The sequence below is a fragment of the Anticarsia gemmatalis genome, chromosome 12 (assembly GCF_050436995.1).
Source record: "Anticarsia gemmatalis isolate Benzon Research Colony breed Stoneville strain chromosome 12, ilAntGemm2 primary, whole genome shotgun sequence".
Taxonomy (NCBI): domain Eukaryota; kingdom Metazoa; phylum Arthropoda; class Insecta; order Lepidoptera; family Erebidae; genus Anticarsia; species Anticarsia gemmatalis.
The window spans coordinates 5,862,684-5,881,626 of NC_134756.1; the positions used below are offsets into that span (position 1 = coordinate 5,862,684).

At 33.3% G+C, this 18,943-nt stretch overlaps 1 protein-coding gene across 7 annotated transcripts in view; it reads left to right on the forward strand.

Annotated features, from left to right (window-relative positions):
- The window catches only part of ASPP (Ankyrin-repeat, SH3-domain, and Proline-rich-region containing Protein), a 238,395-nt gene that overhangs the window by 196,159 nt on the left and 23,293 nt on the right, over window positions 1–18,943 (forward strand). For all 7 annotated transcript variants that reach the window (XM_076120576.1, XM_076120577.1, XM_076120574.1 and 4 more), the window contains 2 exons: window positions 5,590–5,736; window positions 10,326–10,452. In XM_076120576.1, the coding sequence (XP_075976691.1) occupies window positions 5,590–5,736; window positions 10,326–10,452 (274 nt within the window). The remainder of the gene's footprint in view (window positions 1–5,589; window positions 5,737–10,325; window positions 10,453–18,943) is intronic.

The window sequence follows — 18,943 nt, forward strand, 5'->3', positions numbered from 1 at the left end:
AACATCCAAACAAAAGTAAAACTTTATAAATGAAAAAGGATTAAATTCAAACATAAAATTTTCATGCATTAAGCTGTAACATTTCGTTTTATTTTTCACTACATATTGTTTATACGTAGCGCTGGGATGCATATTTGCTGTCGCCCGTCAGGATTTATTTGCAACTGTCCAAGTCGGATTACGTGTGTACTAGTCTAATACCAGAGAGGAATTAACGCCATTGCGAAGTTATTTACCATTTCATTGGTCTCTGTTTAATACGACTCGAAGTAAATAGGGTTAAAATTATATTAGTAAGGATTTTTAGAATGCACGAACAAAAATAATGGTTTATTATTAAAACAATTTGGACATTTAATGGACAGAAATTCTGGGGTATATTTGTGTACAAAGATTATTAGCTTGACCTCCTGATAAACCAACATTGTTAGTAGAAGCCAAATTAACCAATTAATAATAATTTGAACGCCTATTTGGATATTTCATCGTAGTCTAGAATAAGGGTAAATGCTGAATAGTGAAAATTATTAACGTGGGGAAATTATCAGAAAGAAATCCTTACGTTTGCAAAAAAATTCAGCCGGCTTCAGGTCGTTATTTTATTATCAAATAAAATCAGCGTTCCGTCAAATGTACTCAAACAGCGAAATAAAAATATCACGAGTTCGAAACAAAAACGTTTCGTGACTTGGTAAAAAAGGGGTCCAAATTGTTTGAAGTTGATCGTCATTTCATGCACGTGAACATGTAAATACGGTACAATGCGTACGTTTTCACTCAAAGGCATACCCCATTGGCCCAACTTTCTGCCAACTCCGACCAAATCCACTGAGAGAATCGAATCACAGAATTCCGACGCGATAACTGGCCAGTTGAAAAATCACCACCGATTTTCTCGTCGGCAAAGTGAAAAGTTTCAACGAAAGATTGCACTTACCCGGACTTCATAGAAGGATTTATTTTCATCTTAATCCGTGTCCAAGATAACTCTGTCGTCGAGAAAAATCGCAGGGATTTGTGGAAGTTCTATAATTTTCTAGTATATGATTGCATGTGGAATCGAAGAGACTTGGGTATGAAACCGGATAAATTTGAGATAGGTAAAAGTGAAATGAATATACATAGATTGATAGGTATCATTTATAACTTGTTTTTGTGTTTTAGCTGAGTACCAAAGACAAGTCTAACAAATGAACTGTTTCGGACCTGTCTTATCCATAAGGCTTATAGGGAATCACAAAAATACATAGTATTCTTTCTTCATACATGTTTCATACCAATGTTTTTTCTGCCTTTATTTAATAAACAATCAAGATGAAACTAACTGGCATGACTCAGTTCATGATGTAGTTAATATCCTTTAATCTACTCTTGAAACGATCAATACTAAAACAAAACTTGTATACGACGTAAACTGAGTAATAAACTCGTCGCTCAAAAATAACAAGTGTGACAATGTATAACAAGCGATTGGTGGCCACCATTAGCGATCTCGTCTATACATTATTCATCGGCTTGGAAGCGCCAAGTCTTCGTATCCACATTTTTACAACGACTACACAGAAATTCACTTACGTTTATATCGTACTAAACTATTCACGCGGTTATTATATGGAAAGCGGAATTTGAGTTCTCTATGTTATGAGACCTAATATTTGTGTAACCTTCACGTAACGAGAGTATAATAGAAAATATTTTTGTGAAGTAAAAGGACATTTTTTTACATGTCAACCTGGAATTTCATGACGGTATTTCAGTGAGCTCAAAGGTATTTCTTTTTGCTAAGATTCGGCGGAGTAAAGTTTGTTTTGAATCAGTATAATGTTCAAAGAATTTATGCGTATTATTTTAATTCCTGTTCAAATATCAAGGAAAATTATTTCACAATGTGGTATTTAAATCTTTCTGACTTATAAGCCAAATACTGGAGAGAAAATATTGTCGCATATAAAAGTGCAATTAAATTAAAAGGCCGCGCCAACCCAGTTTTTATTACCTCTGGTGTTTTTACGTGCGATATTCTTTGTTGACATTTGACTTTTTATTTTATAGATAATGTCATAACATATGGAAAATTGGATTATTTTATTCAATTCCCATTATTTTTATGCAGTTATAGTCAATTCTAGTAGGCACTTGCACAATTGGATATTGAATAGGATCAAAATGAATATGTGGGTATTTAGTTACCAATTAGGCTGCGAAATTATATGTTAACAAATAATTAAATCAGTTTTATTATTTTGCTATTTGCTTGTTTGCAGCCTAGTTGGTAGGTAAATAAATGCTGTTTTATAAATGTTCCAAACCACCTCATCAGCTTTTATTATCAAGTTTTTTCATCAGCCCTGTTATTTACATTTCACTCACTCACATCTGTATAAAAGCGATATGAATGCAAGATAAATAGGCATGGCTTTATGTTTTTTATCACATATCCTGCTCCATTCATCCCGAATTTCAATACAAACGGAGGTCAGCGTCATTATACTCTTTCACGGGCTGACAGTAATACAATTTATCTTTCCGCCGATACATCACAGCTCAGACAGGGTCGGCTATCAACAAGTGTCAAGATATATAAATAAATCGTGCCCGCAGACGCCCTTAATTCCACCGATACGCCGAAAGGACCCAAATCCAAGAATTTCGCACGACCCGCCTCCAAGATCCTGCTTGCAAAACTTATTTACAATGGGATTTAGCTGTCTGATATCATACACACTTTATGATATATCATCACGAAATCTTCATAAGTATCATCTTTTCCTTGTAATTTTGAAGCAAAAAAATATTTTTTTGTTTTGTAATTTTCTACCAACTTTACTTATAGACCTTTACAATAAGACCTTAAAAGAATGAGGAAATAAACCTAATTTAAACTAATGCGTAGATCCAATCAACGGAATGTTAATAACAATTTACATTCTGATATTATCTGTGTCTTTGAAATGACTTACGATTATTAGTGCCACAAGAAATTATCCAAACTAATCTAATTTATTGTATGAGCAATAAATGTTAATGATATTTAGTGCAAGCGTATGGCAGGCTTGAAGCTATTTACAGACGTAAACGGTACAACTTTAACGGTCATAACAGGCAATGATAAAAATAATAAATATGAGATATTCGTGGAGCTCCCTTCACTACAATACATTATCGCTGAGTTATGGAAAAGGGCGACCCGTCTGAATTATGAAGACAATTTCAAACAATCGCAGGCCACTAATGCCGTATTAAAAGCCAGGCCATTGGGCGGATAAACCTCTTCATCCGCTGACCTACTCGTATCTCTAAAAGACACTCATATTTTCAGCGTATAGGTACTACATACTCGCTAATCCGGGTCGCTGGATGGGAGTTTCTGGTATACACAAAAATGCAATTACTGAATGCGACCGACGTGATCTCTCGCACTCTTGAAAGTATTACGTACTTTCGTTCCTCCAGTCATATTTTTATTCAAAGTAATGTTGGCGTCTAAAAGCATAGTTCTTTTTAGTACGGTACTTCACATTTATTTTAGTGTTACTACTTTTCTCTATTAGGTTCTCGTGGATTCTTTTATGAGGTTCTAAACACTAGATGGAATCTATTATTTGATAAAGGTACTAAAGTAGTGTAAACGCTTTTGTGAAGTTTTGTGCGATCTAAATAAATATAAAAGCAAGCAAGCGTCAGAGCATTATGATAATGCATGTAGTGTGTCAGAAATAAAAGTGAATTTTACTAAAAGTATCTTACAATATGTAAGACATAAGTGCATTATTTCTCGTTGTTCCGACGCGAAGGTAGTGTTATACCTAATGCCACTTTACTCTGTTCCCGCACCTGCACCAATCTTGCTGGGGAGCTTTGAAGTACAGGGCAAACAGGGCAATGTGCTACATTCAACAAAAGTAAAAATACTTGTTTAAATTTGTCCTTGAGATGTATTTTTTGACACATAAAATAAAAACTACAAAATAGATTAAAATACGTTTCTCAAATTTACTACATTACCATTTACTTTGTTTCTAATTTATCGTATACCATAAATAATTCAAAATGAATGTCAAACAAGACCACTAATAGATAATTCAGAGGACTGACACGTGTCTCATTAATATAACAAAGTGTTAATTCCCAATTCACTAAGCTGAACCTTCCCCAAGGAAATTCACACGTCCAAATTGACTTGGGTCAGGAAAAATATCAACAAATATGAAAACTTTTTATTTGAAAATCTAGAAGCATTAAATCAAATCCATATTTCAATTATATCTACATTTTATTGAGGTCGTATATTTACAAGCCTCAACGAAGTTTCAATTGTGTGTGCCTAAAGAAAAATTGTTAAAGTTTTACCTTTAACAGTTTGAGGTGAAGCTACAATGTCTTTTTCATGATAATAAAGTACGAATGGAGTGGAGGCGAGATTTTTTCGTAGTCTTCGTATTCCCGGTGTCATTAAATCGGTGTTATGAAGATTAGGTTTATGATAATATTCTCATTATCCTTTCAGTTTATAGGACCGTTAGTCATGGCTCTGAATTTTTTTAATAGTCGAAAATGAATATTATTCAGTAGAGTCGGATTTAAAAAGGTCTTTGTCATTAATGCTATGAATAAAAATCTTGGTTCCTTTCAAATTTTTGTTGAAAGTAAGTTTTATGAATATGAGTATTATTTCTGAATGTTTTATATCTTTAGCTGGCATTTATATCAGTAGGCTTGCCGTAGAAATACCATTCACTGTGAATATGTAAGCAATAGTGAGCATTCTCAGAAATACAATTTACACCAATGAATGACCGAACAAGATACGTCAATCAACGGTGGACTATTTCATAGAAATCTACTGCTATGTGTGTCCAGGGTCATAACGATCACGACACTATTATTTATGTCCGAGCAGAGTATGATATAATTTTACCAAAGACGTTTCTACTTTATACGTTTGTGATTATATGATCATGATTGATGATTTATATGTTATCTCAGACCTTTTTTTTGCAACTGACAGCAAACTCAAAGTAGTTACATCTCTACAATATGACTAGAACAATTGATAACATGAAACATCTTGTTCAATGAACCTCTTCGATATTTCTCTTCCTACTGAGATATTGTTTTCTGTACAACTTTATTACATTGAAATCTTAATAACATTGTTGGTGTGTTTAAATACGTACTTAACGAAGGACATTCGGCATATAATGTTAAAGAGTATTCATACTTGGCGGCCAGTAAGGTAATTTAAAAGCCTGATGTTCTTATGCTGAAATGTTTCATCAGTATCCAGCAGTTAACAGTTAAAGTTGGCCTTATTACACAGAAAAAAAATCTTATCTATTTACTATGCTACTTCTGGGCAAGATTGAAAGGGTCTTCTGAGGTAAAAAATGTTTACTCCCCATTAACTAGAATTATTTCGATAAAAGTCGTATTCGAATTTTATCAAAATAATTCTAATTAATGTTATAATCGTTCTTTTTAATTGGATATTTGCAATTTAAAAGAATGATTTTTATTCTCAACAGCGATGAAAATAAGTACTTAATTTTTAATTCATATACTTACTTGTTTGTTGTATTTTGCCCACAGTTGGGGGAAGGGGTGGAGCTGACGTTGGGCGAGCTGCGCGCCATGGCGTTACGCCAGCAGCAGCAGATCGACACACAGCACCAGCTGCTCTGTGCCAAGGAGCAGCGGCTGCGGTACCTCAAACAACAGGAGGCTAGGCAACATCAGGTAACAACTACCTAATATCTATACTAATATTAAAAAGCTGAAGAGTTTGTTTGTTTGTTTGAACGCGCTTATCTCAGGAACTACTGGTGCGATTTGAAAAATTAACAGTGTCAGATGGTCCATTTAACGAGGAAAGCTTTAGGCTATATAACATCACGCTACGACCGTTAAAAGCGGAGTAGCAACGAAAAATGTTACAAATACGGGGAAAATGATAACCAATTGTCTCTTCGGTGACGCAAGCGAAGTTGCGCGCGTCAGCTAGTATTACATACACTTCTTCAACGGAATTCGTAGCTTTACTTACAGTTGTCAATAGTTGCACGCAACACAATAGATTTGAATAGTTGATGAACACGATGGTTTGGTTGTTGGGGGTTGGAAGTTTAGTCAGTGGAATGAAATAAAACTACTTACACGGTACTAAACTTGCTGTTGATGGTGTATATCATTCATGTCCAAAAATCTGACTGAAAATAAAAGACTCACTAAATACGGTCCTGGAAGACTTAAAAAAAGCCTCTTAAACCAGTTTTTAGCCGTATTATTTTTAAACAAGTTACAGCACTTGACTTGTATAGCCTCTTTACGTAGGTTTCAATATCTACTTGCCCTTCAGCAAAGGCCCTGTTTAACCTCGATCCAATGTCCCAAGACACTCTTATCAATGTTTTTCTCCTTGTTATTCTATCTTATCTTAGTCTTTTTAATATTACGGTTTGAAAATTTTCTACGTTCTATTTTACTAAAATATACAAGTCCCTTTGCAGTGAAAATAGACAAATTGGAACCGTATTCATCCGAGACCTATTCTAGGCTTAGACAATTTTTAGATCTAGCGCAGAGTCATAAATAGTAGTTTGGATGTTATGAATTGGCATCAGATTTACATTCGTATTGTCGTATGAATGGAACGAAAGAAATCTGAGCCTGACTTAAAATAAAAACATCGTTTTCTTCTTTTGTTAAAACTACTTTTTTTCTTTTCCGCGTTTACGGATTACGGCTCTAATTCCGTTCGACAAAAAGTTCTGGTAACAGTGCACTCGGTGGCACAAATACTAATAGTAGTTAGAAAACTCTAAATAAAATCGGTAAAGTATATCATAAATCTAGAACTAAGGCTTTAGCAGTAACTCTGGCTACTCTCAGGGGACTAAGTGTACTTAGTACTTAGTTACTAGTGAGCCTTTACGATGTGATTCCCTCTAGTAATGATCTTACACTCACATAAAGCTTTGCACATTGAGTCTTAAACTTACTAATCAAAAATTTTTGACTGTCTTAAAGAATATGCCTTAAACTATCTTCATTTAAAAATAGCAGACATTATGTTCTAGATGTAGGTTAATTTATAATTTCATTATTTTTTTAATCAGCCTTCGTACCATACACTCACTAGTCTTTAGCAGAAAATTACTTAGAATTTGTTAACAAGAGAGAATAAAACGTAATTTTGGATATGTTTTTACTTTAATGTAAGATAAAGAACACTATTATATTGTTTTTATAAAACATCTAGTTTAGAAACGAAGTCTCACGTAAATTTAATAACACTTATCGATTTTGTATTTCTAACAATGTGTGGGTAGTTATTTCCATACAACAATGCTCAACAACAACAATATACAAACATGGATACACATATCTATTATTAGAATCAGAATGCACCCACAAATACACTAATACAATTTCCACTGAAAGTGCCGTTAATTCTCAATACAATACGCTCCCGTAAATATGAAGCAAACCACCGGTGCTTAGATTATATTAATGACGGTGGCTAGGGAAGGATAATATCACATAAAGTATGCAGCGTACTTTTATGAAATTAAAGGCCACGGCATAAAGGGAAAAGGTTATGTAAGTAATACGTTCTTAGAACGGCATGTATGATTCAAAAGGAAAACTCTCCGTGGGACCTTTGATGGATTCAATTTGTAAAAGTTAGAGTCGGTAGCAGTGAAATTTAATAGTCTCGGAGGACGTAGTTACTAGTCGCTGAGATGACAACGACAGGTCGGAAGTTTATTGAATAAACTACGAGATAGTGCCGCAAGAATTCTTTGTCGCCTTTCTTTTAAGATTAAATTAATTATAAGTGTAAATGTTTTATAGAAACGTATTTTAAAGTAAAGGTATAGATCTGCTTAACTTTACTGAGTGATTGCCAAAGTCTGAGTGATTAATTGAAACCTCTAACATTTCTAGTATTAGACGCCTTCGTGTCCAGACACTAGACGGAGCAACTTCCCACACATAACCTTAATCGAAACCTACCTAGTCGCCTCAAATATTATCGCTCCATTACCCGTTTTGATGTCCTAGTCCATAGAGAACGCACTGAATTACACAATATACCTTTTATTGGCGAACAAACAGAAAGAAGCACTCTGAATGTCCATTCAATTATCTACGTTCTCTTTGAAGCGACACTGAATTCGCTTCCCAAATACTTTGAAGTCAGGGCCGTGGTACTTTTAGATTTTATAAAGAAATGAATACGCAGTGTGATTAATCAACCTCTGTGGATCAAAAGCACTTTTATTTTTCTTTGTAAAGACAAAAAAATATCTAGTTTACTTTCCCTCTTTATTTTTTCATTCCCTTTAGGTGTTTTGTTATTGAGTCAAACGTTGGCTTCCAAATCATAAATCGCTTAGTGTCTTATATTTTCTTTTGTTTCGTTCATGAATTCATATTTCTGCCATTATTATTAGACATGTACGCATAATTTATTATCTTTTTTCAAAACTTTCTATAAATATATTGTTTCAGTTACGAAAGTATTAAGTTTGTTTTTACGCAGTTTTATTACATTTTACTATAAATATAAAATAAGCTGTAATAACATAGTGATCTACAGCGCAGTTGCCTAACTATTATAGGGTCTTTTGATTATAAGAGTCAAGTTAGTTATGTATCTATGAAGACAACCGAATCTTGTACAATTACTTAATTTATTATTGGTTTATTTGGTTGTGCCTACTCTCTATAATAAAAAAAATGTTTAATGTAAGTAAGTACCTACCAAAAGTATAGGCAAGTTTAGCAATCACTAAGTTCTGTCAACAAGACGCAGCTGTGGAACTGTATCGACAAGGTTTGCAAACAATCAACTATGGCAGCCTTCTCGACCTACCGACCTTCGAGAGGAATCTAATAACTGACTCTAGTGTTTACCCAAAAATGTATTCTTGTACCGTCTTAGATATCCGCCAAACTATTTACAAAAAGTTTCCTCCAACTACATAACTTAAGCATTTAATGGTTTGCTCCTACGTGTTTTGCCAGAAACCTTTTTTACTATGTTACAATACACTTTAAGAAACCCTTGCTGAATTCAGACACAATAGACCATTCGCTTTTATCTGACCGCAAGATAATCTCAATGCGTTAATAAACATTCTCGAGGCGTAGAGAAAATTCCTATCAAATATTTACCAAATGCTTTCAATTTATAAAAAACCTTTGTTTTTTTTAATAAAATTAAGAATATTAAATTCACACTTGAATAGCTCTTTGTATAATTCCACACGAATAACAATAAAATAGGCTGAACATTTTATTTGTAAGTAGCGCGATAAAAAACGACACGTATGAAAAGGTAAGGTGTGAATTTTTAAAAAGGGTTTCAGAAATCCGTAATAAAAGACAAAGGATTTATAATGAAGTACAAGAGGCTCGAAAGTAAATGGAACGAAAATTCTTTGTTCTCTCTTACGACTTTTGTGTCGAACTTTTTAGATTGCTTTTGTGTAATCATAACTGTATTTAATAATTTAAGTCTGGCTTGTTTTCACTTCGTAATTGACTCTGACAGTTTATCATTTCAAGTTGTAAAATTGAATATTACTACGTTCGTACGATTGTTTACTTTACAGTCGAGATCTCGAATCTTGTCGAATTAATTAAAGGGTATTCTCATGACGGTGAATTAGATTTGAATAGTGTTGTTTTCTTCTGGGAATCGATTATTAACTTGAATATGAAATAATGACATTATCTAAAAGCCGTTTGAACTGATTTGTGATAAACCAATTTAATCTACTTACTTCCCTGCTTGTGAAACTTTTTTATTTATGAGAACAAAACAAATATTTTTGTATCAAAATTCTTAAGTAATTTGCTTATATATTGTGATAAAACTCGCACAAAGTAACTTATCAGAACGAGATCGGAATCTTTTGGAGAAATTGTGAACAGATAAGGGAGTAAAAAAATTAAATTTTCCCCGGTCTTAATAAATCTCCCGGGCCGGGCCGGACGCGCGTTAGCCTAATGCGATATTTATCGCTCGCCTTAAAGAAATAAACTCTTCTCACGCAATAAGTACGCCTATAAAATAAACAAAATTACCGACTACGTCAAGCTTTATAGAGATTTAATTTTATATTCATAATATTTTTTCCTTTATCGACCATCTATTATAAAAAATAATTTATTGTTGGAAGCCGTCTCTACGTATTGGACACAAGTTTTGAATTATATCGTATTAGAAACTCAATGCAATTCGTCCTATTATATAGCACTAAAATAAGTGTATACGATTTCTGTACAGTCAACTTATCTGATGTTTTTTCTCGTAGGTGGCGGTAGAAGGCGAGCGTCTACGCCGGCTACGCGAGCGCGTAGAGGCGCAGGAGTTGAAATTGCGCCGGCTACGGGCGCTACGAGGGCAGCTCGACAGAAACAAGCAAGCGAATATCGCACTTAGTAAGTGTTGGTTTACATAACAATATAGCATAGATAAGAATATGTTAGTACTCGTAACTACGTCTACGAAAAGTTTCTTTCAGGCGTATATCTTTTTATCTACTTACACCATATTGCTTCTAATGAAACCAATATAACCGGCAAAATGTAACACGTTTCGCTAAAACCATTTTTATCTATACCCGACCTTCCAATTTCATTATCTCTGTACTAGTTGCCAATTCGACCTAGAATTTAGGCGTATGTTCGTGTATTATCCCAGCTCTCCTAGTCACGTATTCTACACAGTGCAGATTACATTAACCGCATACAGATTCACCGAATGTATGCTAATATGTCTCGTTGAGGATTAATACCAGCGAGATTGTGTCAACAATCGTGCCCTATTCAATTACAGCTACCATTTCAACGCGACTATCGAACAATATTGACGCATTAACGGGTATTTAGGACCAATTAATAGTGAACATAAATTAAATTTGTTTTGATTTGATTTATAGTACGCCGTTTGATTACAAACGCTTGAAACATTTTGATGTTTTCTTTCAATTTTTAAATAATTACTGATTTCAATATTTACTATTATATTCTACAACCAACGTTGAACGTTTTCCGCTACTTGGTTTTATGCGTTGAAAATATCTCTATGTCTAAAATCTAAAAGGCCAGATAGACAAATGAAAACACAGATCGTATGTCATGTCCTAGATACAAAACCGTTTTCAAGATATAACACCCTCTGCAGCTTTCGATATCGGCTGTCACTAGCAGCGATACAACACACGTTGACAAATACAAACGGTCTAAACCTCAGAACTTACTTACTTACTTTAACCTCACTCTATAAACTGATATTCAAAAGCTAGTTGCTTCGGCTACGGCGTGGATTTTGTTCTGAAAAGTGCCACTTTAGAAGTTTTAACTATCGTTTCTGCCTGATAACTCACAAAAGTCTTAGAAAAATACACGTCTCTTTCCGATGAGAGTAGGCAGAAAACAAAGATCAACACTTTCTTCTCGCTATACAGTTTTTTTGCTTCAAATACCTGGTTCACATGAAATTCCTGGTTCATGTTCCATGTCCTAAGTTCATGTTTTCCACTAATAGAATAAATAAAAATGCGACACACCGTGTATAACTCTACCAGTCAGACAATTTTCTTTTTTATGTGAACAGACATAGAATAAATATCTCGTTCGATTAGAAGCCGCGGGTTAGGATATAATAGGGTTAAGAGGATTAATTGGTTTCCACTGAGAATCTTATCTACAATGAACTGAATATAAAGTGTTCTTTGTTTATTTGAATGATAAACAGCATCAAGGGTTTTCCTTTTATCGAGAGGAATTTAAACTTTTTCCTGTTGTGAAGGACTGCACTTCTCACATTACTAGTAAATGAAAAAAGGTTCAACGAGGTCGCTACTTATCCCTACTTTCAACTGAACCAATCGTTTCAAAGAGATTTCTCCTTGTTTTCCTCATTGATTTATTTATATTCTACAACCTACTTCATTTTATGTAGTATCATTATTCATGCAATTTTACTTTGATGTGGAAGCCTTGTTTTATAATGAGGATGTTTATGTTATTGGTTTATAAAACACGTTTACATCAAACGATTTTTTAAACAGTCGTTGGTGTGATCCACATTTGTCCAATAGCCAGTGACATTTCTGAAAATAATCTGCTATGAATAGAACCAAATACAACGCAATCAAACCAACATAATGAACTCAACAACTAATATTGAATTTCCCGAACTGTTTATCGCTTTTATTATTTAACCAAATTTCAATTTGGTCGTCATTTACGCAAGTTATTTCAGAATTCAGTACAAATAATATTATATTCAAACGTAATCATATTTCTAGTTGTATTTATAACTACAATTCTAACCATACAACTGCAGGCGAGGTCATAACGTACATTCACGGCAAGTAATCAATAGTGTTAATACAATATGAGCCGGACAACGATCGATTCCAAAGAGTTGTTTGTTACAGTTAACAAGAAAAGTTTCAAGCAAACTGATCGAGAACGTTCCACGGTAGGGCTAAAAGAAATAATAAAGAAATTAAAAGCAACGCGATTAAGGAAGTTGGAGGCTTAAGTTTTAAATAAAGGAGTAAATTTAGATTTGTTGAGGGGTTCTTTTATCAACTTACGTATCCATTTAACGGACTTCAAATACAGATTTTCGGTTAGGAACTAATTATAAACAGTAAGAATTTGATGTTTCTTTAGACTACATTGTGTTTTTAGCTATTCATGTATTAAAACATTTTATTAAAGTACATTTGCTTAAATTTTCGGAACGTAATGATTTTATCGGCCATAAAATAAAACAATCGATTAAAACGAGTAAAACCGTTTTCTGTTAAACTATGTTTCGGTAAAATGCATCGAATTTAAAAGTCCTATAGAGGCAAAAGAGTTTCCGTTTAAAATAAAATTGTAGTATTGTGATCGCCGAATCGTGTGATTTCATTGATACCGAACGATTTCCATTTAACACGGCACTGAAAGAAATTAAATTAAGCACGCCTTGATTACCGTTAAAAAATACGCCACTGTTGCAATTTATATTATGTCTATTTTTACTTTCCGCTTTAACAATCATTGCTGTTCTGGAACACGACGTATGAAATTACTTGTGATCAATATAAAGCGCAATGAAGTTGCCTGTTGATTACTTTATCAATAATTTGACTTTTAAACGAGCGACTTTTCGAAGCAAACTATTGACGAATTTTTTAATCGAAGCAAAGATTGTTCATCACTACGTCATTTTTGAACGATGAAAAGCAATCTACGGTTAATAAAATTATTTTTTCATATTCCTTTATCATATAGCCTTTGCCATACATTTATTATTAACCCAAAATTGGTCTCGAACTATCTGAAGCGATGCATGTGGGTCACATTACTGGCTCAAGAGCAGTCTATTTGCGATGCCGACGATGAGTCTGACATTGTACTAACAGCATTGAATGCAACGCAAATAGTATTTCATATTTATATAGTTGATGATGTGAATCGTTACATTCATTAATGTTAGTGTTGCGTAATAAATTGTAAACAAATATCTATGCGCTCTAAATCTTTTAATAGATTGTTTTGTTGACTGACGGATAGGCTAATCTTTTAACTCAACGTTCGGTTTGACTAGTTGTGTTGTTGATCTAGTTTTTGTGTCATTTAAATATATAAATATGTTACCAACCAAGCATCCAGTTCAAATAGTATGGAACAATACTAAGATTGAGTGTATAAAATGTCGTTTGCATTGTGAAATGTCACGAAGGAAATCCTATTTCATAAGAAAACGTAAAACGCCAAAAGTATGATAGTCGCGTCAATTTTAAATGGAAATTAAATACATAAAAAGGACTTGAAAAATTCGGCTTTACGATATTGAATTAATAATCTCACAACCCAATAAGAAAGATGAGAGAATATTTTAATGTTGAAATCCTTTAATTCCCCACCTAAAAGAGGATTATCGGGAATAAACGCAATACTTTACCGATCAAATTAATAATGATTAATCTTTGTAAAAACGGGTTGTGTTTAATAAAAAGGTATAATAGACAGAAGTTGGTCGCCTTGCGGTAGAATAATTGTTTACAGATCAAATATACATTTTTTAATATGCCTATCAATTATATTATTATTAATAGTACTTCATACAGTACTCTTTGGTCAAATTTGTTTTGTATTCAAATTAATATTACAAATTAATTTGTTGGTTACATAATCTTTAGTATATTGGCAAACTTTGGACTGCAAAATTGTTATTTGAAACTAATTAAAACATTAATTTGATTGCAAAATGTATGGTTTGGTTATATATTGGTAGGTATATTGCTATAAATATTGGTTAACTACAATATACAAAGGAGATTCCTCAGTGGTTACCTTTAGACTTTGTTACAAACTTATTTGTTCTATATTACATTTAATTCTAACATTACTACATACTTCATTATTTTGAAACTTTCGTCATTGGATTGAAACAATGGATTTGTAGTGACATTTCTCATTTTAGGTATTATCCGTTTCAAAATAAATTCTGCTCATGGAATCTCTACAAAACAAAACAGAATTGACTGATCTTTAAATAAATGAAACCTTTCAAACGCTCTGTAGAGATTAAAACAGGCTCAACAACAGACACGTCAGTATTTTCATTTTCAAAAATCATAACGGTTAATAGAAATGTCAATCCGGCGGTATCGCAGTTCCGCAGTCCAAGTGGGACGTCTAGTCGTTTTATCGCCTAGTGACCAGGCGCAATCGGTCCAATTGTCCCCCTCTGAATCAACAGGGTTAACTCTACAGCTTTGTATTACGTAATACGATCTTTAGCGGAATTTACTTAACTGCTAAGCTTTGAAATTAGTTTATTTCAAGAGAATTATTTTAGGCAAATATTTCGTGTTAAGTGTATAATATTTTTTCCAAAAGAACTGAGTTCAAAGTAAAATTTTACTTAATTGGCAAACAAGCAGACCATAATAATATCATCTGGACGCACGAACTTCTAAGGATATCTCAAAAAATAGTCGTCAAATCTGGATCAAATTTGGTCCCACACGAAAAGCACCACGATTAAACAAAAAAATCCAAAAAACGTAATCGTACGATGATAACTGTAAAAAAAAACGAACTCTGAACCTCCTTTTTTGAAGACAGTTAAAAATCGTTTTAGTTTGTATCAAAAGTATCAATATCAAGTATCTATTTGTATTTCAAAAGGAAGACATTGTAAAGGAAAATATCTAATGCTCTTAGGGACTCGATGAGAGCTATTACTTAGTTTCCTGCTCCGATATTTTTCAATAAAATCTGAAGGACCTATTAGTTACGAGGATGTCCTGTAAACAGAATATCTGAGGTAGATTTATAAGGCTATTTCCGTCGTTCCGCTTACCTTACTTTGTCGTATTTTAAAACTATATTATAAGAAATAGCCTTATCGATACATACATTTACAAGGTGTAATTTGACCAGGCTCTCTTGAGACCCATCCATTTCAGTATGATTGCAAAAGTATACTACACAATTTAGAAACCGTGGTTGTAGTATACAAAATAATATACGTAGCGTATTTCTCTCCGAGTACAGATAATATCGGCTCGTCCATAAACTTGGCACTCTGGTAAATGTCACACGCCGATAAATATCAACACACGTGAACTTATTGGGGCGATGTTTGTACCTTCCTCCGAATAGGATTTCCTTTGCTAAAAAAACTTAGTATAGAAATACACACTGTATACTTTTTACTGGACGTAAACGTCATTGTACCTCGATATATTGTGAACTTTTCCATTATATTGTTATTAATAGCTAAAAAAAATCTGCATTTAAAAAATGACTGCTTTTTATTCTTAATGTTTAAGGCTTTCCCGTGACTATGTTATAAAGGGCCAAACAAGTAGTAATATTATCAAAACTCTTTGTGAAAAACTAGTAACATAATCTACATACTTTTTGTGGACTTATTGAGGTCAACTCGGTTTAGTTTGAGACCGCCGATCGCTATTATTTTATTTCAGGCTACTTACCATTTCAAGGTTGTTGAACTTTGCTCTTATACTTAACGTTGTAAGTATGAAGAATAAGGTAAATTAAGGTTGGCATAATATTTAAATGTTTGGCGAAAATAACAAGTGAATTCACTGCTTGAATTGTCATTTTAATTATTTAAACAGACCGTATGTCACGGAAATATGGATGCGAATGAAGCAAAAGAAGTATAAGCAAGTGGAAACTTTTAGTCCGTGTTTGGTTCGAAACCCCTATGGAAAATGTCCTGATTATATAGGAAGGCTATAGTTAACGTGGGAAGTTATTTAATCATGTTCGAGCAATCCAATCGATGTAATTACTAGCAATCCAACAAACATTCATGGGTTGTAGATCTCAATATCCATCTGACCCGAACTATTCGCCCTATCTGCGGAAATATGTCAGACGCTGGCTCAAGCTAGGCATAACACGGATAATCCAGATATTTAGGTCCTCGAGTGACGTCTACCAATCGTAGAATGTTCTAGATTCGTCTAGAATCCGATCGCCGATAATTAAAAGCACTTCGGCTGAGTCAAATCCAGTTCGGTTCGCTTAGTAATCATAACCGCACTGCAATGCGGGCTTGTATTTGTATGCCAATTAATGTTTCAATAATTGCCATCAAACGATCGATAGTTCGATAGAAAGTTCTAATCCAGAGGGGGATTGTAAAATATTGATTAGACGTATTTTTTTTACGAAGTATAGCATTTGTATATACAATCATGTAAAACCATTTTTCTAACAAAGAATTAAATAAAATAGGTTTAAAAATTTAATTATTCTAAACTTTTTAGGTATTACAAAAATACAAAAAACTTTTATTGAGAATGATGTTGAAATTTGAAGAACGCTTTGAAATGTTTGAAGTGGGATTCCTAAAGTAGTGAGCAAACGAATTACGTGCGTTTAAAAATAGTTAGTTACTTAAAACAGTTGTCTTACTGTTCATCAATATTATAATCGCTTTATTATCTTTCAATTTTCATTTGTTCATCGTAAATTATCTTTGTCATGTCGCCCACATCTTACAAAATTGGTTTTCTTTAAAAAGTATTTTATCGGGGGAAAGTTTAATTAAGTTTCTATTTTATTCTTACAATGCCGTTGCGTAAATATTGTCGTCTAATGTTCATCCTGATTTGTCAAAGCACAGTACACCCCAGGTTTGTTTTAAGAACACCCACCAAATTACTGTTTGAATTTTTTAAATACTCATCCACTCCGGTAATCCACGTTTCGAACATTTTACGATTAATTTGCGGTCCCACATACCTCTCTAATATCGATAAACGACAATAAATACAATGAAAGATTTAATTTCGATGTTTTATTGCTCGTAAATCTTTTATTATTCTCGAATTCGGGCATCTTTCGCGACATTCGTAAAGTTTTATAAGTATTTTATTGCTTAATTAAAAATCGGATATTAATATCTCCTCGGACAGCTACATTTTTAGAATAGTAAAATATAGAGTGGTCCCGAAATGGAGTTTAAATTACATAACTCGTTCTCGCAGTGAATTTATTGTGACTGTTTTATTTTTACGTCCCTTCGTTTATCAATGCGTCTTCACTCCTAAACGGTTAACGACTTTATTATTAAAGCAGTAAAATGTAGATGATTTGTTTCATATTCTAAATGAATGTCTTATACTTATAAATAAATATTTAAAATTGACTTTCCTCAAATTAAGATATTTACGGCACGATATCATAAAATAGTGATTAAAATACTTTCCGATTCTTTATAGGGGAATATTAAGAAATTCTTTTCATTTTCTAATAAAAATTGTATCTTCTAAAAATATTCCGTATAAAATACGGCAAGAGGACGTGCTTATCATGGGCTTATCACTTGCTCTTAAATTAATTGGGAAATGGATATTTCAGTATCCTTGAAGGTTAATACAGTTTGTCGAGTCCACCAAGAGCTATAAAGGCTATGAGATAGGATTGGAAGTGCGAGCTTCTAAATAAATAACGACGACATTTTATGGACCATTGATTGGTCGATGGAGCGTGAAATTTGTGTTGTTACCACAATTTGTGTTTTCCTCAAGCAGATAAAATCGTACTACTATAAGTTGGCAAAATCACGTCTGTAGCAAGTCGTAGGAGTTCAAAGTTCATATTAAGATTAGTTACAAGGTTGAGTTGGGGTGCGACTAAATTTCGTCGGGTTATAAATGTGCGTTGGGGCAATTTGGCTCACTCCTACGTACCTTTAGTGACGTGATAGAGATAGATTGTGTTTTACGAGCGAAAATCAAGTGATTGAGTGTAGTCTTCGGTTTTCTTTAGTGTAAGTGCCTTTTGTACTTTTTGCGGGAAGTGGTGATATACTGTAGCTATATTTATCTATTTAAGTTAGTGCCATTATAGTATACAATTCGATTTTTGTAATGCATAACAAGTTTATTTGAAGTAGATTTAGTACCTCTTACACTTTTTCTGCATAAACATATAGTTTAGTACTATACGGTGATAACGTGCAAGGCTTTTCTTTAATAAGGAGCTGCATCGCATGTTATTAGATATATCAAATAGAACATTGCAATGAAACCTCGTTTCATTTGAAATAATCAAAAAAATCGAATATTTTTAATAGTTTAATAAAACTATAGTTATCAATGTAAAACAATGTAGCATATTACCTAATTTCAGAAGCGACAATTTACATTCGAATGCACATTACAGTTGTGAAACTACATGTACGTTGATTTGACTTCGTCAATACAACTTGAGAACTCCGCAGTAAAGTTTACGACAGATAATTATGTTATTGCTCTAGTTATTCGCGAATGCACAACGAACACGCATTAGCACTTGACATAATAATTTAATCACACATCATTTGACTATTCTATATAACTTATTGTAGTATACTGTAGCGCGATTCTCTACGTAT